The sequence below is a fragment of the Lepidochelys kempii genome, chromosome 22 (genome assembly GCF_965140265.1).
Source record: "Lepidochelys kempii isolate rLepKem1 chromosome 22, rLepKem1.hap2, whole genome shotgun sequence".
In the NCBI taxonomy this organism is placed as follows: domain Eukaryota; kingdom Metazoa; phylum Chordata; order Testudines; family Cheloniidae; genus Lepidochelys; species Lepidochelys kempii.
The window spans coordinates 6,031,697-6,059,647 of NC_133277.1; the positions used below are offsets into that span (position 1 = coordinate 6,031,697).

At 46.7% G+C, this 27,951-nt stretch overlaps 2 protein-coding genes across 8 annotated transcripts in view; both read left to right on the forward strand.

The window, feature by feature from the left end:
* The window catches only part of FLI1 (Fli-1 proto-oncogene, ETS transcription factor), a 117,013-nt gene extending 96,429 nt beyond the window's left edge, over positions 1 to 20,584 (forward strand). For 6 of the 7 annotated variants that reach the window (XM_073321005.1, XM_073321007.1, XM_073321006.1 and 3 more), the window contains 4 exons: positions 13,116 to 13,181; positions 14,469 to 14,531; positions 16,173 to 16,220; positions 17,621 to 20,583. In XM_073321005.1, the coding sequence (XP_073177106.1) occupies positions 13,116 to 13,181; positions 14,469 to 14,531; positions 16,173 to 16,220; positions 17,621 to 18,150 (707 nt within the window). In that variant the 3' untranslated portion in view covers positions 18,151 to 20,583. Of the gene's footprint in view, positions 1 to 13,115; positions 13,182 to 14,468; positions 14,532 to 16,172; positions 16,221 to 17,620 lie in introns of all 7 variants that reach the window. The other variant, XM_073321009.1, reaches the window with a different exon arrangement.
* A 281-nt stretch (positions 20,585 to 20,865) lies between these two features.
* KCNJ5 (potassium inwardly rectifying channel subfamily J member 5) overlaps positions 20,866 to 27,951 on the forward strand; it is a 244,426-nt gene continuing 237,340 nt past the window's right edge. The window contains exons 1-2 of the mRNA XM_073321012.1: positions 20,866 to 20,890; positions 24,239 to 24,299. The gene's annotated coding sequence lies outside the window, so the exon portion shown is untranslated. The remainder of the gene's footprint in view (positions 20,891 to 24,238; positions 24,300 to 27,951) is intronic.

A 27,951-nucleotide genomic window follows, 5' to 3' on the forward strand; every position in this document is an offset into this window, starting at 1 on the left:
TGTCTCTATTTCTGTGTGTGTTTCTTTGCACGTCTGTATCTGTGCGTACACCTGTACGAGTGCGTGCATGAGAGCGCCGGTCTGTGTGTCTGTGGTAGATGTGTATATGGGGTGTGGGGGTGTTTGTGTGCACACACACATCTATATGTCTTGTGTGTACATACAAACTTACAAAGGCAGTTTTTCTTACAAACCTGAGTTTGGGAGAGATTGTGTTGATAGATATTTCTGCTTCCACTCTGCTCTGTGCACTGGGGGTTCTTTGGCTGATGTCCAAGCAACAAGCAAAACATTTCTCTGTGCTTGCTCCTTTTCTTTGTAATGTGTCATCCTACGCTGTGTGCAGGGTGGCAGCGAATCCAGACAGGAATCAAGAAGTTCCACTGCTCTAAGGCTCTGGGATGTTTTTCTAGGCAAGCTCTCACAACGGGGGGCTGTCGCCAATGGCCCCCAAAAAACCCAGAGCAATTCCGATTCCTGCAGGTAGGGCCATTGCTCTGAGGAAGGGAGCGAAACCCAGACTCTAGGTTTCCTAGCTCAGAGAGGTTTTAGTTACACGTCACCCCCAGTGGAATCAGGTCCTGCAAGGGAAGAGATCAGAGATGAATACAAAGGAGCGACCCACTTCAGAAGAAATCAGAACTGCCCCCAAGCATTTGCCCATTGCTAGAACCTAAACAGAACCTTGCTGAAGGTGTTGAACTGTGTTTTCATTCCAGGTACCTCCTGCTTCCTGGTTCTGGTTGGTTCCAGAAACTGGAAATGGGCTTCAGCTACAATGTTCGAATCCAGAACTAGATCTGGATTAGGATCCAGACTGTGAACACCCAAAGTTTTGGTCTGGGTCACCACCGACACAATGCTGGCTCTTACCTACAGATCCATATGTACCTCTCTGCTAGCCTCATCCACTCATAGAATCATAGAAGATTAGAGTTGGAAGAGACCTCAGGAGGTCATCTAGTCCAACCCCCTGCTCAAAGCAGGACCAACCCCAACTAAATCATCCCAGCCAGGGCTTTGTCAAGCTGGGCCTTAAAAACCTCTAAGGATGGAGATTCCACCACCGCTCTAAGTAACCCATTCTAGTGCTTCACTACCCTCTTGGTGAAATAGTTTTCCCTAATATCTAACCTCCCCCACTGCAACTTGAGATCATTGCTTCTTGTTCTGTCATCTGCCACCACTGAGAACAGCCGAGCTCCATCCTCTTTGGAACCCCTTTCAGGTAGTTGAAGGCTGCTATCAAATCCCCCTTCACTCTTCTCTTCTGCAGATTAAATAAGTCCAGTTCCCTCAGCCTCTCCTCATAAGTCATATGCCCCAGCCCCCTAATCATTTTCTCTGCCCTTCGCTAGACTTTCTCCAATTTGTCCACATCCCTTCTGTAGTGGGGGGACCAAAACTGGATGCAATACTCCAGGTGTGGCCTCACCAGTGCCAAACAGAGGGAAATAATCACTTCCCTCGACCTGCTGGCAATGCTCCTACTAATGCAGCCCAAAATGCCGTTATCCTTCTTGACAACAGCAGCACACTGTTGACTCATATCCAACTTCTCGTCCACTGTAAACCCCAGGTCCTTTTCTGCAGAACTGCTACTTACCCAGTTGGTCCCCAGCCTGTAGCAGTGCATGGGATTCTTCTGTCCTAAGTGCAGGACTCTGCACTTGTCCATGTTGAACCCCCTCAGATTTCTTTTGGCCCAATCCTCCAATTTGTCTAGGTCACTCCAGACCCTATCCCTACTCTCCAGCATATCTACCTCTCCCCTCAGCTTTGTGTCATCTGTGAACTTGCTGAGGGTGCAATGCATCCCATCATCCAGATGTTGAACATCCATGAAGATGTTGAACAAAACCAGCCCCAGGACCAATCCCTTGAGCACTCCACGTGATACTGGCTGCCAACTAGACATTAAGCCATTGATCACTACCCATTGAGCCCAATGATCTACACAGCTTTCTATCCACCTTCTAGTCCATTCATCCAATCCATACTTCTTTAACTTGCTGGCAAGAATACCATGGGAGACCATATCAAACGCTTTGCTAAAGTCAAGGTATATCATGTCCATTGCTTTCCTCGCATCCACAGAGCCAGTTATCTCATCATAGAAGGCAATCAGGTTGATCAGGCATGACTTGCCCTTGATGAATCCATGTTGACTATTCCTGATCAGCTTCCTCTCTTCCAAGTGCTTCAAAATGAATTCCTTGAGGACTTGCTCCATGATTTTTCCACGGACTGAGGGGAGGCTGGCGGGTCTGTAGTTCCCCGGATTTTCCTTCTTCCCTTTTTAAAAGATGGGCACTATATTTGCCTTTTTCCAATCATCTGGGATCTCCCCCGATTGCTATGAGTTTTCAAAGATAATGGCCAATGGCTCTGCAAGCACATCAGCCAACTCTCTCAGCACCCTTGGAGGCATTAGATCCGGACCCAGGGACTTGTGCATGTCCAGCTTTTCTAAATAGTCCTTAACCTGTTCTTTCACCACTGAGTGCTTCTAACCTCCTCCCCATAAAGTGCAGTAGTCTGGGAGCTGACCTTGTCTGTAAAGACTGAGGCAAAAAAAGCATTGAATACTTCAGCTTTTTCCACATCGTCTGTCACTAGGTTGCCTCCCCCATTCAGTAAGGGTCCCACACTTTCCCTGACCACCTTCTTGTTGCTAACATACCTGTAGAAACCCTTCTTGTTACCTTTCACATCCCTTGCTAGCTGCAACTCCAAATTGTGCTTTGGCCTTGCTGATTACACCTCTGAATGCTTGAGCAATATCTTTATACTCCTCCCTAGTCATGTGTTCAAGTTTCCACTTCTTGCAAGCTTCCTTTTTGTGTTTAAGCTCACTGAAGATTTCTCTGTTAAGCCAAGCTGGTCGCCTTTCATATTTGCTATTCTTTCTGCACATCAGGATGGTTTATTCCTGTGCCCTCAATAAAACTTCTTTAAAATACAGCCAGCTCTCCTGGACTCCTTTCCCCCTCATATTAGCCTTCCAGGGGATCCTGCCCATTAGTTCCCTGAGGGAGCCAAAGTCTGCTTTTCTGAAGTCCAGCGTCCGTATTCTGCTGCTCTCCTTTCTTCCTTTTGTCAGGATCCTGAACTCGACCCTCACATGGTCACTGCTGCCCAGGTTGCCACCCACTTCTACTTCCCCTACCAATTCTTCCCTGTTTGTGAGCAGCGGGTCAAGAGGAGCACGGCCCCAAGTTGGTTGTTCCAGCACTTGCACCAAGAAGTTGTCACCAACACTCTCCAAAATCTTCCTGGATTGTCTGGGCACTGCTGTATTGCTCTCCCAGCAGATGTCAGGGTGGTTGAAGTCCCCCATGAGAACCAGGGCCTGTGATCTGGAAACTTCTGTTAGTTGTCTGAAGAAAACCTCATCCACCGCATCCTCCTGGTCTAGTGGTCTATAGAAAATGTCCACCACAACACCACTCTTGTTGCTCTCACCGCTAAACTTAATCCAAAGACTTTCTACAGGCTTTTCTCCAGTTTCATGCCGGAGCTCTGAGCAATCATACCTCTCTCTTACATACAGTGCAACTCCTCCACCTTTTCTGCCCTGCCTCTCCTTCCTAAACAGTTTATATCCATTCATGACAGTGCTCCAGGCATGTGAGTTACCCCACCAAGTCTCTGTTATTGCAATCACATCATAGTTCCTTGACTGTGTCAGGACTTCCAGTTCTCCCTGCTTGTTTCCCAGGCATCTTCCGTTCATGTACAGGCACCTAAGATAACTAGCCGACTGTCCTACTTTCTCAGTATGAATCAGGAGCCCCCCCCCCCGTTACACCCTCCTCCTTGTGTTTCCTCCTGGGATCCTACTTCCCCACTTACCACTGGGCTTAGGTCACCATCCCCCGGCGAACCTAATTGAAAGCCCTCCTCACTAGGTTAACAAGCCTGCCTACGAAGATGCTCTTTCCTCTCTTCATTAGGTGCATCCCATCTCTTCCTAGCAATCCTTCTTCCTGGAACAACGTCCCATGGTCGAAGAATCCAAAGCCGTCTCTCCAACCCCACCTGCGCAACCACGCATTTACCTCCACAATTCGATGGTCCCGACCTGGGCCTTTTCCTTCAACAGGGAGGATGGACGAGAACATGACTTGCGCCTCAAACTCCTTTATCCTTCTTCCCAAAGCCACATAGTCTGCAGTGACCCGCTCAAGGTCATTCTTGGCAGTATCTTCGGCGCCCATGTGGAGAAGTAGGAAGGGGTAGCAGTCCGAAAGCTTGATCAGTCTCCCCTAGTTGTACTGAGATGCTAAGCAGAGAAGCAGGATGGCCCAGTGGTTAGGGTGGTAGCCTTGGACTCAGTAGATTGGCATCCTGTGTGTTCTTGGGCAATCTGCTCTGTGCCTCAGTTCCTCATCTGTACAATGGGGATACTAGCACTTATGGTGTTCTCTGAGGATAAATATGTTAAAAGGTAGTCAGTGGCTCAGAAACTATTATAACAGGGCCACACAAGTACCTCAAATAGACAGGTTATAGAATTATTTTTAGTGAACTAGCTGCTGCCCCTACTGGATAGAATCAGAATTACTCAACTGTGTGCCTGAGCCCCTATACTGCTCAGTGATTCTCCTTTAGAACAAGTGGTAAGGGGCTGTGCTTTTGAAGCAGGGAGCTCTGCGTTCTGTCCCTGTTGCCACAGTGAAGAGTTCTGTGTGGCCTGGATGGGATAGTGACAGAGGATGTGAGTTGGATACAGCATAAGAGCTAGGTATTTATTATTACTGTTGTTGATGATGATGATGATAATGCCATTATAAGGTGCTGTTAATTTAAATGTAAAGCATGCAGGTGTTTAGGGACAGGCATTACTATAAACAAAATGTTTAACAGAAAGTCATAGTGCAGTGATTAGTTATTGAAAATATAACACCATTAAATAATACATAATAATACAGCTAGAAAATTATAAGGGTTACAGACATTAAGTGCCAGATTTCTAAAGTTTTAGCACCCATGATTGGGACGCCCATGTGGCTCCCATCTAGGAACCTAAATAAAGGCCAGATTTGCAAATGAGTCCACCAGTCAATGTGCACTCAGCATGCTGAACTCTTTTGAATACAGAGCTCTCTTTAATTCAGCGGCAGAGTAGAAAAGGAGAGAAATAAAGGGGAGTAGGTGGGGCCCAACAGCATGTTTTCAGCAGAGATTGCCAATGAGCTGGAGCGACACGAGGAGGGTGTTCAAGATACCGGGCACTGCGGAGGAGAAGGCTCTTGCACCAGTACTGGGGTGGTAAGGAAGTGAGGAGGCAGAAATGCCTAACTCTCTGCTAAGGGATGGATTGCTCCCAAGTATTAGCAGAGTGGATCAAAGAGAATGTTGGGATTCCATGGGGAGAACCTCACCTGTAGACTAGAAGCTCTCCACGCCCTCCCCTACAAGCATGATCTAAGCATGTGAGTCGAAGGGGAGCTCAGCATGGTGCTACTTTAACCCCTGGAGACGGCAGCATAGGTTTTGTGTGGCATGGGTTGAGAGCCTGTGGCACGCAGCCTTACGGACATGCAGTGCTTGGGCAGAGTCCACAACCAGTTACATTTACTGCCATCGTTTAACATGGTGCATCTAACATTTCAGGGTGGGGGTTGAGGTGCTTTTGGTTTCCCCTGCCGCTCCAGAAACCTACTGTCTACGATTCCTCATGCAAAAGGGTTGCAAAAATACAAACACATGCCCCGGGTGTAAACACCAGGGTATTACATGCCACAGAGTGTCAGGGCTGGGAACTCCAGGGCTTGGCCTGCAGTTCCCTGCAACTCTAGATTTTCCTTGCTCCCATGTGCATCCCCTGCTCCAAGGTACCAGAATCATGCCAGCTCCAGCCACCCCTCTCTCATTAGGAGGGAAGCAGTGAGGTCTTGTACTCTCTGCTCTCTCTTTCAGCTTCTTTTCAGTGGTCATTCAGATGAATCACAAGCCTGCATCCTGCAAAGGATGCCTGGCCCAGCTTTTCCATTTAGAGCCAATAATCTAAATTCCAGCTACCCAGCCAGGATCTGTCTTCCTACTGAGGCCAAAGGACCCACTGCAAAAACCAGTGTGTGTTCCACACGAAGAATCCCACAGGCTGTTTCAGGTTCTCAGCCCTCTTCTCCTTCTGTTGATTTGCATCAGAGGGGTTTGTAAGGCTGGATACGGGCCAGGCTTGGGTTCTCCAGGACCCACTTGAAAGTCAGATGTACAAGGTCCACCCCATTGTGGCCTGCTCTGAGGGCAGGTTGGGTGAGAGTGTAGGGGGAGTGCTGGATTCCTAGTGCCTTAGATGCCTCAGTTTCCCCCTCTGTAAAATGGAGATAATTTCACTGACCTGCTTTGTAAAGCTCCACAGATAAAAAGTTCTGTGTAAGAGTGAGGTGTTGTTATGCTGTAGCTGTATAAATAGGATAGACTAAGCCAAAAGCCACCAATAGACAGGGCTGGTAATGGAGGCAGTGTCATCTAGTGGCTAGGACAATGGGCTAGGACTCAGGAGACATGCGCTCTAGCCCTGGCTCTGACCCTGCCCAAGTGGCTTTACCTCTGTTTCTGCTTCTAGCCTTTGTCTGGCTGGTTTGTTTAAATTGTGAGTTCTTTGGGGCTGGGATTGTCTGTTACTGGGTGTTTGTACAGAACCTAGTACATAGGGGCCCTTCAGTGCTATTTAATTACATGCTGTAATTACATGCTGAGCGGGTGTTCCTTGGGAACACGCTGAGTGGGAAGGAGCCCTGTCTCAGAAGCTAGCGGCTGCCCGTGATAAATGGGGTGTGGTTCTGCTGTTTAACTGGGCTCATGCAAGTGCCATGACTCCAGGGACTCAGCCTGGCGATGCTAACCCACCAAGAAGCAGATTGCAAGGTTGTGCAAAGTGGCTTGATCCTGCAAGGCGCTGCGTACCTCCTGGGAGGTTCTGAGCACCCTCAACACACACGGAAAGGCCCACAACTGCAGGATGGTGGGAGACGTTCTGGTGCCTCCTGGGGCTGTTCCTCTAATCTCCTCCAAATGCTCCATGCACAGCGAGGGAAGGTTAGCAAAAGAGGCATGTTGGGAATGGGATTAGCTGTTTGGACACCGCAGCATTAAACAATACTTTGAAATCCCAGGACCCTGAACCACTTGGGCACCCAGGGCAGAGCCCCACTGATCCGTACATTAATCCAGTCCTGATACTGCCAACTCATTTGGCATCAGAGGGCCATGGTTCAGACCCATTATTTCACAATCGAGGCTTCTTGCCTAGCATCCCCAATCCAGAATGTAAAGCGGTTGGGCTGTGCTTGGCTGGGAGACCTCCGGCCCTGCCGCAGGTGGGGTCATGGACTGGTAGGTGGCGCTCTCCTCTGCTGAGTCAGTACTGCCCCAGAAGACACACAGACAGATATTTTCTGGAGTGTCTTGGCACTTTTCTCCTGTGGATTTCACTGGGAGTTAGGCACCTAGGTGCCCTGTAAACAAAACCCTGGCACCTATCTGCATCTTTAGGCTCCTAAATCCCTTTAAAAACCTGACCTCAAGCCCCCTGGGATCCAGCTGGAGGGAAGGTGCCCTAGAAAGATGAGATTGTTATCACAAACCACTGCAAATGTGACCCAGCCAGCGCCGTGTCCAGCGAAATCAAAAGGCCTTGCCGAAAGAGGCCCACTGCCCGTGCTTCCCCGCGAGTGTTTGTGAGGGCGACGCTGACTAACAAGTCTGCTCCCCTGACTCTGGTTTGATGGAGTAAGCTTCTAAGGAGGCAGCGGGATACAGGAGCTGTCAGCACTCAGTGAGCAGCTGGGGAAGCCAAGGGACTGTGAGCTCCATTGTTCAGTGGGAACACCGGCCCCCAAAGGCACCCTCAGCCTTTCAGATTCGAAAAACATCGCTTTTTCCTTTTTAAAGCTTTCTTTTTTTTTTTCTGGGGGATTTATTATCCAATCTTTAATATCCTGAACAGGGCCTTCCTGATACCACGTTCTCTCAGCTGGCGTGCAGACTTCAGAGGCTGGTGGGAGTACAGGAAGGGATCCCGAGCTGTGCACATTTGATCAGGGATTTTTTTACTCAGGGGAGGGAAAGGAGCATCTGTGAACCCCACCCCTGTGCCAGAAGCCCCGCACAGGATAACTCTGCTGAGCACTAAGGGCATGACCTTGCACCAGTGAAGCCGGTTGGAAGTTTGTTGTTGACTTCGGCGTGTGCAGGATCTGAAGCTCTGAGATCTGGGTGGGGAGAAGGGTCAGAGGAGGTGGGCACAAGGTCCTGCTTCAACTGTGCTCTCATCCTAGAAACCACTACCAGAGCTCACCTCCCTGGCACAGCAGGGCAGTAGACTTAGGGCCTCCTTGACTTCAACGAGAGGATGAGCCAGGCCTTCCCACTGCTTATTGCAAACCTTAAGGGCTTGATTCGCCACTGCGTTATTTCAGTTTTACATCAGTGTAGCTCCATGGAAATCGCTGGTCTTCAACCTGAAGTAACCCAGCAGGGAATCAGGAATTCCATCAGGGGCCCTATCCTACCAAGTCCTACGTGCTATTGGCTTTCACTACAGTCAGGAGGAGGTCGATGGGGAGGGATTTAGGGTGAAAGGTTGTAGCAGAGGGCTCAGAACCACTTTCAGGATTCTGATTCTACCACTGTGTGACTTTGGATAAGTCAAGTCACCCCATGCCTCAGTTTACCCCACCCATATAATAGCACCTGGAGAGGTGCATTTATAAATGTGAATAATAAAATGACACTAATGATTCCTCACCTCCTTCCAAAGCATGTCGCAAGCATGAACGTTTGCAAAGCTGTTAGATCCTCAGTTGAAAGGTACTATGAAAGTGCAAAGTGTTATTAATATCCCATACCTTGCCTCTAATAGAGTCTGCATTCATTCTGGGGAATTTCTGGATATAAACCAGACAGCTGCAGAATGACATTTCTTGAAAACATCTATGATTTATTTTGTGCTCTTTAATTCCATTTTGTATTGAATACACGTTTGTCACAGGGCCGCTGTTCAAATGGGCCTTTTAAGTCTAAAACAGACCTAGGGCAGGCGTAATTTACTTCAGCTGGCGTAAACTGGCCTTGCTTAGTTGAAGTCAGTTGCTGATTTACACCAGAAGGGGACCTGGCCTCATATTTTTAAATTGAAACTCTGTAACTTGGAGCGTTTGAGTGTGAAAATTGAGCCACTTTACGACAGATAACGACTCTCTGCATAACTAACCGTCTGGCCAGAGTTCTGTAGAATCTCTTTGAGCCACTGGGCGTCAGATCCTGGGAACAATATTGTTTTTGCAGAAACCCGAGTCTCTGGATGGATTCCCTGGCTCTGCCTTTTCCATTTTGTTTTGAACACGTTCAGCTTTAGAGTCTGGGACTAGAAGCTGGCCGGGCTGCTGTGGTTCGTTCACGTTGCACAACTTTTTGTGAAGAAGAAAAAAAAACCAAAAAAAAAAAACATTGGCAGATTTGATTGTTTTGTTTTTTGAGAGAGGTGGAAACTTGCACTGCTTGAGAGAGAGCACGAGTGAGCTGTTTTCCACAGCAAAACGTGCATGACTGGCTGCTGTTCTTAATCCCTCTCACCCGTTGTGCCATACAATGGAGGAACTATTTATTAACCTTATTCAGCCCCCTTCCCAAAAGTACTGAAGGGGCTTATGAGGTATTAATCCTCACAACCCACCTCAAGAGGTAGAGAAGTATCTATACCCATCTTGTAGATGGGGAACTGAGACAAAGGGAAACTAAGTAACTTACCCAAAGTCACACAGGAGGAGAGGGGGGGAATTGAACTGGGTTTTCTGACTGCTACTGTAAACATAATACTGCTCTTGCACTCCCAAGTCAGCTGCCTTGAAAGAAGGGTGCAAAGAAACCAGTGCAGGGAGCTTTAAAATGATTAATGACTTTAATGTCATTTTGGGCAATCTCCACCCAAGAGCAGATCCTCAGCAGGTGTAAATCAGCCGCATTCGGTTGAAGTCAATGCAGCTATGCCGATTTACACCTGCTGAGAATCTGGCCCTCTGTGTCTTGATCCAGTCTTTTTGATCACAAGAGTGAGCACTGATTTGCAGTTAAAGCATTGGAATGGCAAGCAGGAGATGTGGGCTACACTCTGGCTCTACATGACCCTGGGTAAGTCACATTGCTGCTCCATGCCTCAGTTTCCCCATCTGTAAAATGTGGCTAATTATTCAGACCACCGCTATGGAATGCCTGCGATCTTTAGATGCAAAATGTTCTACTGTTATCTTTTCTTTTTTGTTGTGTTGATTCACTGTGGGTCAGCCAGTCATGTCATGTGCATTGGCAAGGTTCTGCTTTCTGCCCCTAACCCAATCTAGAAATGATGCCGTCGCTCACGGGATCTGAAGGTGGCAAGTTGTGAGTTGAATCAGAAAAATTGAAAGAAACTTAAAACTTCTCTGGTCGCATCTCAGAAACAACCCCCTTCCTTCTTTAACCGGAGCTGGGTCCACCCACTGCAGTGCCACTCTGCCGTCTTCCTGTCACAGTTTTAGTGGGGCTCCCGGGCCTTAGCTTGTTGGCAAATGATGCCAAAAGCGTAGAATTAATATGCAGTTTTATGTACCTGCCAAGGATTATCAAAGGGGAGGAATGAAAGTGACTGGCTGGCTGCCAAGGATGGGGAAGAAGAAGCCATTTGGTTACAAGGGGAATGGGCTACAATTTAAGCCTTGTCTATTGTGCTCTGATTTCAACCACTACCATAGTGACACTGGTGCAAGCCCCAAGTGTAGACAGCACAAGACGCAATTTCCACCAATGGTTTCAAGCAGGGGAAAACTCCACTGGTGCGTATATAGCAGCCTTGCTTCTTTACACCAACGGCTCTTAGCCGGGCAGAAAGGTTCACTTAGCAAAACGAGTCCCCAGCCCTGCCGCTGGACGAGCAAGAAACCCAGACTGGACTCTGCCATTGAGAGATGTCTTGTCGGATTCTTAATGCACAGTGGGTTGTTTTTAAGTCTGACCTATTTGCAGCAGGGATTGTGGTTTCTATTACAAACAACAGTAAAATAAAAATAAAAACGGACAAGTTAAATGAGCTCCTTTCCCCCCTTTTCTCTCTCTTCCCTTCCTCTCCCACCCCCCCCACGCTCCCTCTTTCTTTTTTTCGTTTCATGCCAATAACTAATTTAAAAAACTGAAGAGGCTTTTGCAGAGCCAGTTGGACTGGGCGAGTGCACATGGATTTTTCCACAAGGAGATTCGCTCTAGTCTCCTTGCTCGTCTCCAGCCCCAAACCATGAGAATGGACAAGGGCATCAGCAGCGCCATCTCCTGGCTCTTATTTTCTCCAGGGGTCATGGAAGGAGTTTGGGGGCAGCAGTTCGTTTGCTGAGGTGCTTTCTGATGAGGGTGGTTGTTATTTTGAACGTTGGGTGTTAGCCTGGTTTTTATGGTTTCTTTGCGATCCACGAGGAGACTTTGGAATCCTTTTTGGTTTAAAGCCCTGGCTTGGTTCTTGTTGAATAACCTACTGGCTCATCCGTTCACTACCTCTCAGTCTGGTCCTTGAGTGGTTTTTCTGTCCAGCCTCTCCAGGATGAGAGTGAGAAGACGGGCTGGGGAAAATGTGGATTGTGAACTGTTCAGCAATAAACAATAAAAAAACTAGGGATTTAAAATGCAGGATTCTGATGACACATCTTTGCCCAAAGCCAATCCTCACTCACCATTGTTGCTTTCTGGGAAATCAGAGCCCATTGTTTCCCCCACTTTCTCTAACACAGTGCTTTTCTGCATCCCTCCAGGGCCCCTTCAATGTCCTTGGAAGGTTTCCTGCAGCTTCCAAATCAATCATGGGCCAGCTCCTCACTTGATGTCAATCGGCATGGAGCTTCGCTGATTGACACCTGCTGGGGATCTGGACCCATAACTCAGGGCTGCCCATGATCCGCAGAGGTCAGAGACAGAAGAGACTTGCTGTGGTCACCAGTCAGTGTTTAGCAAGGTTCTTTCTTCTAAGTGTGAGGAAATCACTGTGGCATCGCAGATACTCCGTGCAGTAATAAGTGCTGGGAAATGTTGACTCTTTAATGGCAGCGACTCTACCAAGTCATCTAGTACATCTCCCTGCAGAGACCTAGATTTTCCGAAGCTTTACCCAGGCCAGCTGTTAAAGTGCATGGGCTTCCACCCTTCCCCTTAGGAGCCCAGTACATCTCCCCATCAGGATGTTTTCATGATCTCCATTGTGAACTTTCCTTTCTATCCAGTCTCTCTTAGACCATGAACAGTTCCTCTGTTTCCTGGATATTTACCAGCTCTTAAGGCAGGCTCCTTGGGATCCATACCCCACAATCACAGGGGGGCCAGAAGAAGCAGCGAGGCAGAGAAGCAGGTGGTTGTGCAAGGCACACCTGATTGCTGCCTCGCGATGGGCCAGGAGGATGAGCAAGGGCTCTGAAGTGGAAAGAAGGCACAGATATTTGGGAGGGTGGGGGGCAGCTGAGAGGCAGATTTTGACTAGATGGGAACTCAAATTTTGTTGGGTTCAGTTTACATTTAGCCTCAGTCCACCCCATCTATTCCCATGGGACCAGATGGTGCCTGACAGTAGATGGGTGTACAAAACAGGGTGGAGGGCACTAAGCGTTCTTGTTTTCCTCCCTGCCTTCCATCACCAACTTGTGCCCCATGCAGGAGTCAAGCACAGGCCCAGTCTATGCTACCACCACCTGTGCAGGGAGGAGATGGAGGCCCAAGCCTTACCCCTGCTCCCACCCTCTGCCAGCCACTCCCTGAACAAAGTCTCCCAAAGCTCCACTTGTCCCATGCCATGTCTTATTTTTTAACATTCATATTTTGGCAGTGCCTACAGATCAGACAGGTCAGAGTCCCATTGTGCCAGGCACTGTACAGACAGATCAAAAAATGACAGGCCCTGCCCCAAGGCCCTTGCACTATAATGTACAATACATAACAGATGGCTGAAACGCATATATAACTCAGGGCATGGAGACAAAGTAACTATAGCGTGTGTGAAATTTCTTAAGCAATAATCACAACTAGCCACCTCTCTAGCCTTCCTTGGACAGTCTGGACTCACCTCCTCCTTCCCTCTTGTCGTTTGTCATTAGATCCCTCCTACGATGCGGTCAGGAGAGCCGGATGGGGCAATAACATGAACTCCAGCCTCACCAAAAGTAAGTAGCCATGTTGGGGGTGGCAAATTCTGAGGCAGAGGATCAAAACATGGTCATGAGTTGTGCTAGGTTTGGTTTGCTTGTTGTACAGGCATCAGAATGACTGAGGATCCAGGCCTTATTAACTTCCAGTCTCTTGTGAGACTTAATTCATTAGAGCCATCCTTACCTTGGGCCAGATTCTGATACCATTAATCACGATGAATAACACCATACTCCAATCCCTTACTACTGTTCAAAGGAGAAAGGTGCCACTCAGCATGAGAAAGCATAGCAGATTCTGGCCCTTAATATTTGTAAAGCACATTGAAGTCATCATATTGAAAATCCTATAGATATGCAAATTATTCTAGTTGTTAATTATTTTCATAATGCAGATAATTTTGCAATACTACGGGGTGGGGCCAGATTTCCTGCTGCCCCCAAATGGTAGGTTTATGCCCTGAAGGAGGAGGATTGCTAGCCCATGGAATTTTTATCTCAGCTAGTATAACTGGCTGTCACTGGGGCATATTCTGTTCTTCTTTCACTGGTGTCACATGTCCTGGGGTCACAAGTTGTCCGTGAGCAAGATACGACTCAGCTGGGGTAAGGCTGGCAGAATTTGGCTCTAAATCAGTACTTTCTGTTTAGGAGCTTTATGGAAAATGCTCAGTCCGAATGGGAAGGCCATCCTTTGGTTTATAGCATTCTCTCTGTTATCAGTGATAATCTGAATGGATGGAGCAGATGCTAGGACTAAGGTTGAACTGATTTGTAGTGCTGGCCGGGAATTTTTTGACCAAAACCATTTTTTTTAATCAGAAAATGTTGATTTGCCAAAACCAAAATTGTTGATGGGAAAGACTCATCTGGCAAATTTCCTGTTTCAAAAAACATTCCAGAAAAAAGTTGAGAAATTGTTGACATCCTATTTTGCCCTTTTCGAAACAAAAAAATCCATTTTTCAATTTGAAGCAAATGTTTGTTTCGAAATTTAGGTTAACTGAGAGTAAAAAAGAATTTCAAAAAGTCAAAATGATCAAAATGAAGCATTTAGTTTGACCTGATTCAAAATTCTTTAAAATTTTTCCATTGATGAAAATTGTGATTTTGACTTTTCATCCCTGTTCAGGGTAATAAATATGTAGGAAAACAGTAATTCCCATATGACCACAAAACTGTTTCCTGCCCATCTCCACTCGCGTGGCCATGTTAATGTATACATTGCATCCATCTTGTTCCCTAAATTGTTCCCTCTCGTCTGCTTGCAGTACATCTACGATCTCACTTTTCCTGTTATTACAGGTCCCCCGGTTGCAGGGACTCAAACTGTGAATAAGAATACAGAACAGCAACGGCCGCAACCAGGTAAATGTGTCCAGTGTGTGCTCGGCTGCATCCCATAAATAACTGAATTTCCCAACCTGTTATTGTAACGTTTCAGGCTGGGACAGTCTTAGGCTCAAGTTAAGTGGGCTCAAACACTTATAATACTTGGTCAGCTCTGTTCATCCAACAAGGCTTATCCAAAACTACTTTCTTCTGGCTGCTTATGGATCCTCCTACCCCCATTTAAAAGAGATGTCCCTGTATCAGCTTTGTCATGTGCAGGGTCCAAAATCCTTAGTGTCAGCTGCTTTGGTGTCTCCTTTGACATCCCACAGCAGGCAGTGTAAAGGATTCTGAAGCAACTAGTCAATGGAGCTGCTTCTGCCAAAATGGTGAAGGGTCTATGGGCTGGATTCTAACGTCCCTTACACCCAGTGGTGAGCTGGAGCCGGTTCGCACTGGTTCGCGCAAACCAGTTGTTAAATTTTGAAGCCAGTTTAGAGCTGGTTGTTAAAGGGGTGGGCAAACTGTGGCCCATGGGACTGTCCTTTCCATCCCACCTGAGCTCTGAGCTGGGGAAGCTCCCCTGAGAATTTTTACTCACCCAGCAGTACTCCGGGCCTTCGGCGGCACTTCGGCAGCAGGTCCTTCAGTGCCACCAAAGACCCGGGAGCGACTGAAGGACGTGCTGCCAAAGTGCCGCCGAAGACCCGGAGCGACTGAAGGAACCGGTTCTTCAGCTTCTGGCAGCTCATCACTGCTTACACCAATATAAAATGGGAGCATCTCCAACAAAGTTGACAGAGGTACACCACTATCAAAGCACCATAAATAAGAGAATCAAGTCCTGTCAGGCTCCAAGCAGTGATACTTCTTGCTTGGGTTTCCCAATGGGTTGGGTTTCCCAACTAAATGATGCCTTCTCAGTGTTCTGCACAAATGCTTTGTAGCTTTCTTTGTTAAGGTATAAATTCAGCCATGAGCCAACACCAAAATCCAAGGGACAATGAAAGGAAGTAGAGAGATTACAACAGTGGGGCCCCTGGAAAAGGGAGGAGATTCATTCCTAATAAATACATGATGGAATTTCTAAAAAGCATTCAGCATGAGCCTCATTCTGCTTCCGTTAGCATCAGCAGTAAAACACCCATTGACTTTAGTCAGAGCTGAGTTGGACCAATCTTCCATTGACTTCATTGGGAGCAGATCTGAGCCAACAGGGAGTGTTTTTGAAAAATCCCACCTGCACACAAGAGGAAATAATCAGCCCGACTAGAAAATGAGGCAGACTTAAGCAAGTGGCCCAACTGCTCACATTAAAGCAAATGTATTTGCTCAGATCCCATCGTGTTGTGCTGGCCTGACGTTATGTTTTCAAGCAGCCAACTGCTGTGGCTGGTGCTGTGGCACGTGTCCAGTGGGGATTTTGATCTTAAAAAGTGGGACACTCTATGAAAAGAGTGCAGCAGCCCCTACGTTATTTAATCCTCCCTAAATAATGTGCGTCTGTTCATTAAACAACATAAGAGGCCAATGGGACTGATTTGTAGGAGGGGAGTGGCAATGTAAAAAAGGAAGGAAAATGGACATCTGGATCATTCTGGTTAAGAAAAATAGAGAAGTACTTTGTTTCTTTTTGTGCAGTAGAGTAAAAAAAAGATTTCTTGTCTCTTTGTTTAGATCCCTATCAAATTCTGGGACCCACCAGCAGCCGCCTAGCCAACCCAGGTGAGTTCAGTTGGGGACACCAGACCACGATCGTAAAGGCAAATTCCAGCTCCTGTTTAAAGGGCCAACTCTCTCATGAGCCACTGCTCCAGACTGGGCTGGAATCGTAGCTTTTGTTCCTCTGCTGCTTGTGTAGAGTATATGGGCCATTGGACTGAATAGGAGTGGATCCCACATCTGCCCTTACCACTTCCCTCTGTGCTGGTCATGGCAGCTGGTGTGGAGAATTTCTTCATGATCCTCCACATGGCTGTTCTATTGGTAGCTTCCGTGTGCAGCCCCTATCATGGGTCTTAAATAGTAAGAAGGCTTTTGAGCTGACTGTCTTCCCCAGGAGTGACGTTTCACTATTATAAGGCAAGGGTGGGCAAATGATATAGTACAAGGACTATGCAAGAGTAAAACTAGGTGGATAGCTCCAAATAGTCTTTGTTTGAATACAAACAATGAAGTCACTTCTTCGGTATTGGTCACCGCATGAAGTTGCTCACCACAAGCATTTTACCCCTCCCCCTCAAAGCAGCCAACCAGATTTGAACCCATAAACTTTACTACTACGCCACAGAGTAGAAGACCTAAATCGCTTAAAGCTCTTAGCTAGCCTCTGGTGACACCCTTTGCAGGCTTGCTATGTTTACACAATGACCCCCTGATCAAGTCATCTACAGACCTCTGGTAATAAGAGCAAGAGCATGAGCATCTCTTGCTTGAGCTAACGGACAAGGTCGATTAGCATCGAGGCTGTTGCAATCTTGTAACCTCTTTACATGGCCCAGCCACAAGAGGGGGACAAAGACCCACCTTGGCATTAATGTGGGTTACATTTGCACAAGCACGTGTTCTGTTCGCAGAGGGATAAGGTGTTGAATGCTCATGCAAAAATGGATTCTCATGAGCCTCCTTACAGGAAGTGTTAGTACGGCCATCTTGAAAGAGTCTAGGAGTTCTCCAGTTTGAGAGAAGAAATCATATTGTGATATAGGTGATCAGCCACAAGGCCGCACATGGCAAATTATGAACTGCAGGTATTTTCAGCAATAGTTATGAAAATAGTTAGTGAGCAAAGCGAGGTTGAAATACGTTTATGTCAGCCATTCAGTGAATAATTCTGAATAATGACCATGTTCATAAAAAGCCCATTTATGAATGCTTTGTAGATTTGTCAATTTTAATGCCAGAGGGGACCACTCTGATCAGCTATTCTGACCTCAAACGGAAGAAGAGGCTGAGTGACTTGCTTTCTGGGAATAGGTGGGCCAGCCCTCCACAAGAGTTTGTAAGGCTTGAAGGAAACTTTCCCATCAAAGATTGAGATAGTCCCTCTGTTTCCTGGCTTTGTCTTTTCATTTAAGCAGGAAATGGAATGTCATTTCCTTTTCTCTTTGGCTCACTTCATGCAGGGAGCGGGCAGATCCAGCTGTGGCAGTTCCTCCTTGAATTGCTCTCGGACAGTTCCAATGCCAACTGCATCACGTGGGAGGGGACCAATGGGGAGTTCAAGATGACAGACCCCGACGAGGTGGCCAGGCGCTGGGGAGAGCGCAAGAGCAAGCCCAACATGAATTATGACAAGCTGAGCCGAGCCCTCCGATACTACTACGATAAGAACATTATGACCAAAGTGCATGGCAAAAGGTATGCCTACAAATTTGACTTTCATGGCATTGCCCAGGCTCTCCAGCCTCATCCAACTGAGTCTTCAATGTACAAGTATCCATCAGATCTTTCCTATATGCCTTCTTACCATGCCCACCAACAGAAGGTGAACTTTGTGCCCCCCCATGCTTCCTCCATGCCTGTCACATCATCCAGTTTCTTCGGAGCAGCAGCATCCTATTGGACCTCCCCTACGGGCAGCATCTACCCAAACCCCAATGTCCCACGTCATCCCAACACTCATGTACCATCGCACTTGGGCAGCTACTACTAGATATTTTGTACCTTCAGTGGCCTTTATCAATCTGGTTGGATGCTCTCTTTACTTCTGGGATTTTCTGGACCATTTTTGGGTATTTTGTGGCCATTGTTGGGTGGGGGGAATTAAAAACTGGATATTAGTTATTCTTGGATCAAACCTTCTCTTTTTTTTTTTTTTTTTTTGTAATTTTGCCTCTTCTATCTTGAACTCAGAGATGGATACCTCTGCAGGCCAGTACTCTGTGTTTTTATTTTGGTTCTAAGACTTATGTCCTCTGTAGAAATTGTCCGTGAAGATTGCTCACCACAACCTGGAATGATTATCAGCATTTGAATTTTTACAAGACAAGAGAAAAAAATTTTTAGCAGTCCGAAGACTCTTAACAAGACATAGATCCAGCCGTGGGTCTTAGAAGAATGCTATGTTTGTTTAACGGGGACTTAGGATGACATGTGTGTTTTTGGTGGGAGGGTTTCCGGTTTCGGGGAGGGGATGGAAGAGTCAGATATTATGTTGTGAGGACCTGGGGCTGCAGAGGATGGCAACTGGAATTTTAGCTTTAATTAAGGCCAATGAGGTTTTTCACCCAACTGGAAATTTTATATATATAAAGAAGTAAAGGGCATTGAAGGAACCTTTCTAGAGTGTGCAACTTGTGTTGGACTGTATATTAACTCCAGAAACATCTGAGACCAGAACAAAAGAAAGTAACCTTACATCAAGCATAGACATTCCTTGAGAGCAAAGATGAAATAAACGACAGCAGATCCTGGAGAGCTCTGCCAAAGCTTTCGGGATCGCTAAGCGCTACCGATTCACGAACGCTGTGCGTTTGTCAGACCGTCATTCTAAGGGTCAGCTAATCAGAAAGCTACTTACTGTATAAGTTATGCAGAGTTATTTTTCCCTATATCTCACAATATTAAAAGAAAGATGAAATAAAACGAGTTGACCTCAGTCACAAATGCAGGTTATTTTTACTATCAGATCAGTTGTTCGTGGGTTTTTATGTTGTTGTTTGTCTTGTTTTTTTGTTTGTTTTTTTTTAAATGTAATTTGTACATCTTTTCAATCTGTACATTTGGGCTGTAGCTTTGTACTTTTTGCTAAAAAAATTAAAATGAAAAAAAGATACATGTAACGTATCTGGTGGGAATAGAGCCCTGATCCCACAACTGGATCCAGGCAGATTTCTTTCCTATACTAGTGTGGAACACATCGGAGCTCACTGGGAGTGTCTAAAGCACAGGGTTTGTGCTCCTGTTTTCGCTTGAATTCGTTGATTCCTAATTAACTCAAAGTCAGCCAACATGTTTGTATTCAAGCTAGTTGAAAAAATGCATCAACGTTTTCCAAATTTTTCACAACAATTTTCCATCAAAATGGAGTTTTTCAAACATTTTTATAATTCTATCAAGCTGGATGGAAATCAGCAAACATTCCTCCCCCACACAAAAAAATGTGTGAAAAGCTTTTGCAGAACATTTTCATCACCATTTCAAACATTTCAAAATTTTCATCTACCTCTAATTTGCGAAGCTAGACTTGATGATCCAGGAATGTTCATTTAAGGACAGAAACATGAAGGTCTTGGAACAAATGTTTATAGAGGTCTTAGATTGGTATTTGCAAGCTTATTAGCTAATTTGGAATTAACTGGCAATCATTTAACAGGAGCAAAAATATCTAGTGTAGACATAACCTCTGAATGTCTGTGTCAGTGCAAGGTTTAGTCCACGTGTATTTGCTTGCAGAATTGGGACCTTAAAACAGAACATTATAGTTTGGTCGTAACTTTAAACAGAAGCACTGATGCCATTATTTAACAAAAGGGGAAAAAGAGATCAAGCTAACCAGTTTAGGTATTAGTGCTTTTGGAATGTTATAGGTAACATTACTGCAATAATCGCAAAAAAATTAAAAATTATTAAAAAAATTTCCCCATGGAAATGGGCTTTTGCTACTATATATATGCAATGTATTTTGGATATTAAAATATATATAATTTTGCAAGTAATCTTTGTGGGTTTTTTAAAAAATTTGTATTAAATGTTATGCTGACAACTGTTGTATGAGGATTACGATGTAAAAAAATTTGAGAAAATAAATGGGTGTTTTCTTCTCTAAGACATCATATTGTTACACTTTTTTCCCCAAGCTCACAGCAAAACCATAAACTTTCAGTCTAAATTATATTTATTTTCAATTCAGAGAAAGAAACTAAGAGCAAACTAAATAATACTTACACTTTGTATACCACTATTCATCAATAGATTTCAAAGTGCTTGACAAAAGAGGCAAGTATCATTCATTATCACCATCTTACAAATAGGGAGACTGAGGTACAGGAAAGTGCAGTGACTTGCCCAACGTTACCCAGCAGGCCAGCAGAAGAACTCAGGTGTCCTGAGTTCTAGTCCAGTGCTTCCATCACTAGAACACACTTCTCTAATGGCTTCCCTATTGGTTTAGTCTATGCTGGTTCCCTGCGTTACAGTCGTAATTGAGGGTATAGACTTACCTCTGATTATCCAACCTTTGGGGGGTTTTAACAAATTATTAATGGAGAATCTCAATGTATTTCCCCCCTCCACACACAACCCGTCGCAAGCAAGTCTCCAGTCCAATAATCTTAACGTGCTTGATTAATGAAGCTTCACTCTGAACAGTGACTCTAAAAATGGCACCTTCTTACCCAACAGATCTGTTCCCTGGGTGTATTCCACTGGACCTGCTGATTTTAGTTACAAACGTAAGTGTTTCCTTGTTTAACTGATTGTTAAACACAGCTATGGTAGAGCGAGCTATGGTCTATTCTGGCTGTGCCCCACCAATGAATTGCTAAGTTGTTTCCAGAGGCATTCGTGTGCTTTCACAGGTGTCAGTGTTGGCAAAATGTGAAGACCACGAGTTTGCACACATGTAATTTGGGGCAGAATCGCAGAGCAGTAAGGGTATACAGGTGCCACCGAGAGCAAAATTTGCCCTGCAGAATCCTTGGCCAAGATGTTCAAAAGTGAGTCATGACTTGGGGAACGTCAGTTTTCATCTTAAACCTTCTGAAATGGAGGTGTCTCAAGTTGGCCACTGCAAAATGGAACCACTTCAGATCATTGGTCAGGTTCCAAAATCTTGGAATTGATAACTAGAGGTGCCGTACAAGTCACTAGCGGCTCACCTTGACCCCCAGGCTGAGTTTGCAGGATTGAAGTTCTGAGGGAAACCCATTTTTTTAATGGGTAAACAGAGCACATTTGCACTAGGAGGGATTGAGAGAATATAAACTTGGAGTCTAATGGCACTAATTCTACACAGTTGCTTTTCTGAGGAGAAAAAAGCAGATGGGAGCTGAGGTACAACAGGCTTATGTCAGAAAGTTTTATAAAAAGGATGGTTTACAACTCGTGAATGAGAGTTTTTTGTGTGGACAGGGCAGCAGGGAAATGATTTGCTCTGCATTAATGTTCAGAATTCAAAGCTAATTGGTGAAATCCCGTCTACACTGAGGCCCATGGGAGTTTTGCCATTGACTGCAACAGAGCCAAGATTTTTACCCACTGGGTCTATACCAAAAATAGCTAGGCTCAAATAGTGTTAAGAGTCTGACTTCAGTGGACGTATGAAGCCCTGTACCCTGAAGCCACAGGGAAAAAAGTGCTCACTAGTGACACTTGTTGGTGACTACAGAAAAGAGCAGCCCTGAGCTGCTTGAGAATGCCAGAGGTGCAGAGGGTCCCTTGGGGATGGAGCTCTCTGCTGACAGCTGTTGGTGAGCAAGGGATTGAGTGGGCCAGGCCTCATTTGCATTTCAGTTATGTGACAATTTGGGACCTTTTGGCATGTAGAGTTTGGAGTCAATAAAATACTCTTGTCCCAGTTGGGAAATGAAGGAGAAAAGATCTGCACCATATAGGCCGGGGGCGAAGGGTCACCTAGTAATGAGGCACAGTTGGGTAAGGAAGCTTAGGCAGCCCTGGGGAGAGATGGATGACCTTCCAGTTTTTGTGAGGAGTGTATTTCTGCTGGGAAGGACTTTGTCCAGGGTCCCATATCCTGCTGATGACTCATTAAACGGCTGCATTACGACAGTTTCAAGGCAGTGGACTGATGCAATTTTGTGGCAGGCTGAGGTGGGTGGGGCGGAACTCCCAGAGAGCTCCCTTTACCTCAGGTCTCCGCTGGGGGCCTCCCTACTCAGCAATCAGAGCCCAAATCACTTCAGCTGGGTCAGAAGGCGGAGTCCCTGGAACAGCCCGGAGCACCAAACTGCCAGGGTCCTTGGACCCCAGCAACCCCGGACAGCAGACGGTGAGTGGGGAGGTGGGGCCGAAGGCAGTGGCCGGAGCGCGGTAGCCACGCACAATGGCAAGAGGAGGGCTAGGTTGGGATTATCGCTAAAACACCCTAGAGGAGAGGGAGTTTTACCTCATAGAAAGTGTCAATTGATTAATTGCTGGCTTTCCCAAGTGCATTCTGTCATCCCTTCTAATAAGTTCTCTTTGTTGTAAACCCCAGGAGTCAGTGCTTACGAGCGGGGAAGTATTGCCTATCAAGGGTGCCCAGGGTGGTACACATAGTGACCCAGGTTTCTGGGCCGGGGATCGAGCTGCTATTGTTTACACTTTCCGAAGGAACCCCTTGAAAATTGAACCTGGCCTCTTTTGCTGCTGACAGCCCCTGGCAGAAGGGTTACATACAAGACCTGGAAAGTGACTTTTTACCTCCCCCTTTTTACCTAGGATTAAGACATGTAAGACAGTGGTTCACAACCAGGGGTACGTTGCAGGGGTCTTCCAGGGCGTACATCAACATTTCTAGATATTTGCCTAGTCTTACAGCAGGCTACATAAAAAGCACTAGCGAAGTCAGTACAAACTAAAATTTCCTACAGACAATGACTTGTTTATATGCTCTATATACTATACCCTGAAATGTAAGTACAATATTTATATTCCAATTGATTTATTTTATAATTATGTGGTAAAAATGAGAAAGGAAGCAATTTGTCAGTAATAGTGTGCTGGGACACTTTTGTATTTTTATGTCTGATTTTGTAAGCAAGTAGATTTTAAGTGAGGTGAAACGTGGGGGTACGCAAGACAAATCAGACTCCTGAAAGGGGTACAGTAGTCTGGAAAGGTTGAAAACCGTTGATATAAGAGATGCAGGATCAGCCATTATTACATGGGGGTGGGGTCATTACGAGGGCTGCCTTAATTTTCGTTTGAGATGTGCCTGAGTATTTTGGAGCCAGATCTTGAGGTGAAAGACACCACATTTCAGGTGTCTAGGTGTACACCTATCTCTGATCCTCAGGCTTCAAAACATAAACAGATTAGCAGATGTGGAAAGGAAGAAACCTGCTTTGGTAGCGTGTTCTCTGTGTAGGTCTGTGAATGGCACACAATCCTCTGGAGTCTACAACATTGACCACCACTGGAGATTGGATGCTAGACCTAGTGTCAAATCTTTATGGGCTTAAGAGATCCATTTCAGCCATGACATTGAATTTTCTGACAGCTGTGACAGACTTTTAATCTTATTTAAATGCAGAGGAATTTTCCTGTCTTAACACCTTTTTGTTTTTACATTAATAAGGACTAGAAGGGAAAGGAAATAATAAATGTCTATCAGACTCTTGACTAGCAAAGGGCTCTGAGACTCCTTCAGGCTTGATGCCATCTCAGTGGAACACTGACTACTGGAAATATGCAATTCTGAGTTCCTTTTTTGCAAACTTTTACCCTGAAGCTGGACCATTATCTGATTAAACATCCCATAAATTTTTATATTCAAGTGGGGCTGTTGCTGTGGCCATATCATGGTTTGCACCAAAACCACGGATGCAGCCTTCTGCTGTTGACCAGAAGAGCAGAGTCGTCAGTCTAGGAAGATCACCTAAAGGAGCTGGGGTATTATTTGTGGCATTATTATCGTAGGGTTGCTTGTGAGCCGTGGGCTGTGCGTGCCGATTTGTTGCAATGAAATAGCATTTTTAATAGTGCTGGTTGGGAATTTGTCAACCAAACATTTTTCTGTTTGAAAATGTTTCGTCAAAGCAGAAACTTTTTGTGAAAACAAATCTGCTTTGAATACACAGGATGCACTTTCCAGTCAAAAGTGGAGTAAGACCTGGCCTAGTGGTTTGGACCATTCATCTGGTAAGTGCCCTGGCCACTGGCCTCTTTCTCTGCTTTTTCACAATTTTTTTGGAAAGGTCTCTGTTTTGAAACCTTGTCATAATTTTTCCCAAAATGGAATTCTGGTTTCTAGCCAGCCCTAATTGTGAATGGCCTACATGGAATGAATTTGGTAGGCCTCAACCCAGTTCCTAGCACAGAGGTGGGCAAACTACAGCCTGCGGGCCACATCCAGGCCGCAGGACCATCCTGCCTGGCCCCTGAGCTCCCGGCCGGGGAGGCTGCCCCCAGCCCCTCCCCTGCTGTCCCCCTCTCCCCTCTCCTCCTCCTCCTGCGGGGCAGGGCAGGCGGCATGGCTGGCTCTGGCATGGTAAGGGGGCGGGGAGTGGAGGGTTCCGAGGGGCAGACGGGGAGCAGGGGGCAGTTGGATGGGGCAGAGGTATGGGGGGGGCCATCAGGGGAGGGGGAATGGGGGTGGGGGGTTGGATAGGCGTGGGAGTCCCGGGGGGCCTGTCAGGGATCAGGGGTGTGGATAGGGGTCGGGGCAGTCAGGGGACAGGGAGAAGGGGAGGTTGGATGGGGGGGTGGGGTCCTGGGGGGGCAGTAAGGGGCAGGAAGTGGGAGGGGTCAGATAGAGGGCAGGGGCCAGGCTGTTTGGGGAGGCACAGTCTTCCCTACCCGGCCCTCCATACAGTTTTGCAACCCCAATCTGGCCCTTGGGCCAAAAAGTTTGCCCACCCCTGTCCTAGCAGGTGAGCACCTACATCACATGAGGCATTACCGCATTTGACATTAATTGGAACCATAACGGCTGTTTGGATAAATCCAGGGCTGTCAAGCTGGCACCTTTAACTAGCACTAAACCCACTAGAGAAAAATCAAATAGAAATGACCTTCTCTTCACTGATTTCCCCTTGTTACTTCACCTCCCACTCTCTGTTCATGCTGTGCCCTTCCATGCCTTCCTACCCGCTGTTTGTCTCCGCCTCAAGCCTAGTGACCTGGCTGCATTTAAACATCCTTGACAAGGTGCTACATGGCTGGCCTGCAGAACAGTAGATTATAGGTGGTGTTGATGCCGACCAGGTGTGTTTGAGACAGGGCGTCCGCTTGAAAGCAATGTAAATATTTGCCAGCACAAAGGAGGAGCCGAGTCTCTTATTGGATGGGGTTGGTGGGAGTGAAGGGAGGTTTCTAAGTCCTGCTTTATGCCTCTGCACATTATCTGCATGGGAAGAAGACAGGAGGTTAGGAGACAGGCATAACAGAGACCGCTAAGATGACGGGGAGGCAGAGCACAATGGATGGAGCCCTGTGTTTCTTAAATTAAAATGCAGATGCTGGGAGAGGAGGAACACGCTCAGGCAGTTGAGGTGCAAAGCCATATTGCCCCAGGGGGCTGTGGCTGCTTCCCCAGGAGCTGCTGCAGATTTGTTATTTTCTTTGGCTTTTTCATTAACTTTCTACCCCTACCATTCCCCCCAGAACTGCAGAATCCCGTGCTGGCCCCCCTTTCAGTCTTCCTGCTGCTGCAGAGAACTGCATGCAGGACAGCAGAGCCTCTTCTGCTGCAGTAAGTGTCTAGCCTTTCTGGTTGTGGAGCAAAAATTAGAAAAGGCAAACCCTAAAGGCTCAAACCCCAGCAGGCAAATAGACAGACGCATCCTCTCACCCCTACCCCACACACATTTGTTATTTGATAGAATATCATGATTTTGGCGGGGGCTGAACGTGATGTTTAAATGCTTGAGGTTGGCAATACTAGAGCTGGCTGTGGGCACGGGGCCACATTCTGATCTGAGCAGTGTTGGTGTAAAGCTGGAATAATGCTCTCAAAGCCAGCCGTGCAACACCAGAGGAAATGGCACTGCCTTTGGCCCTAAGAGTCTGCCCTGCATCCACAATGGGTTTACAGCTACCTGTCCACTTATTTGGTCCCCATCACTCTGGTATCTAAAGTGGCTACAGCAGAGATCGTCATAACAACCTCTGGTGAGCTTTAAATGTCATATCTAGATTAACCATCCTCTACTGGGGTAGGGCATCGTACTTCACAGGGCCGGGGGGGTCAGCAGCCTCTCCCCAGCTAGCATGCCAGGTAAATGCAGGACTTAGTTTCCTGGTGCCCTGTGTATGAGCCCAGCCATGCTTCCAGTTGCCTGGCACCTCAAGTGGCACGCGTGTGTTCAGTCACTCCCTGGTACCCATGCCCACTTCTCGCCTGGGCTGCGGGGCTGAGCCTGGAGCTGCTCCTCTCTCCTCTCAGCCATGGGGGGATGATGCAAGTACCTTTTGTGCCAGACACCAGGTAGCTTGTCCGCTATGCTGGATCCTGGCTGGGGAAGAGCAGAGGCAGCAGCAGCGCTGGGAACAAAAACGAGAGAGGCCCAATGTGAGCCTCACAAGCCCCCCCCCCTCACTGGCTGGGCATCCCCACCCACAGAAATACCCCAGCTGGCAGCTCCTGGCCAGACACCCCCAGCTGCTTCCTACCCTCAGCTCCCCCTTACACAGCACCCACCCACCCCTCATATCCCAGCACCCTCTAGCACCCACCCCAGATATCCCAGCACCCTCCCATCTCCCCTGGATACCCCAGCACCCTCTAGCATCCACCCGTCTACCCCAGATATCCCAGATACCCTGGCACTCTCTAGCACTCACTTACTCACTTCTGTGCTGACCATCAGCTGAAGTATATGGTTACATGCAAATTCTCTGCAAACAAGCTCCTTAACTAATGCACATAGCATGTCACACATGGCACTGCACTTCTGGGCAGCTGCAATGCCGAGCAGCGCGGGGTCAGTTTGCGATGCCGGGTTATCTACTATATTCTCTTTCTTCTGTAGAAATGTGGGGAACCTGTGGGCCTGAGTCTGCTCTCACTTGCACTGGTGTAATTCAGGAGTAAACCCAGGTCGGGGGATGAGATTATAATGGCTCACAAATGTTGTGTATTTTTGTGTCAGCTTCCGCAGCTACTCCGCACACCAGATACAGGCTGGACTGTGCATCAAATCCACGCTAGTACTATGGGGGCCTCAATTTGTCTGAAGCATCTGGGCACTACTGCAATATCAATACATGGCAATAATAACACCTAGCTGTTGTTTGGCGCTTTTCTTCAATCTATCTCTGAGTGCTTTACAAAGGCAGTCAGTATCAGCTGGGGAAACTGAGGTACCGAGTGGCATATAGTGTTTTTCATCCATAGATATCAATGCTCTTTACAAGGTGAGTAAGCAGCTTTATTGCTCTTCTACAGCTGGGGAAACTGAGGCATGGATGGTATCATCTAGTATCAGCTGGGGAAACTGAGGCACAGGTTTGGGACTTGCCCAAGGCCACAAAACAATTCATCAGAGGAGCTGGGAACAGATCAGAGGCTTCCCCACACCCAGTGCAGTGCTCTAGGCACTAAACTGCCCTGCCAGTTTGAAACTCCCTGAAGGCTGCTTAGAGGCAGTTGCAGATATGTGGTTAGCAGCGCCCCACTTACACGGCACCTCTGCATTCATCTCAATGATTTAAGCCGCAATGCCTCTGTGAAGGAGCGAAATATATCCAGCCTGCCTGGCTTGTGTCAGAAAAGAGTCACTAAATGCATTCAACTTTATGTGATAAAATAAGGAGCAGTCCCAATAAATTCTTGCTTGACGCTTTACGCACT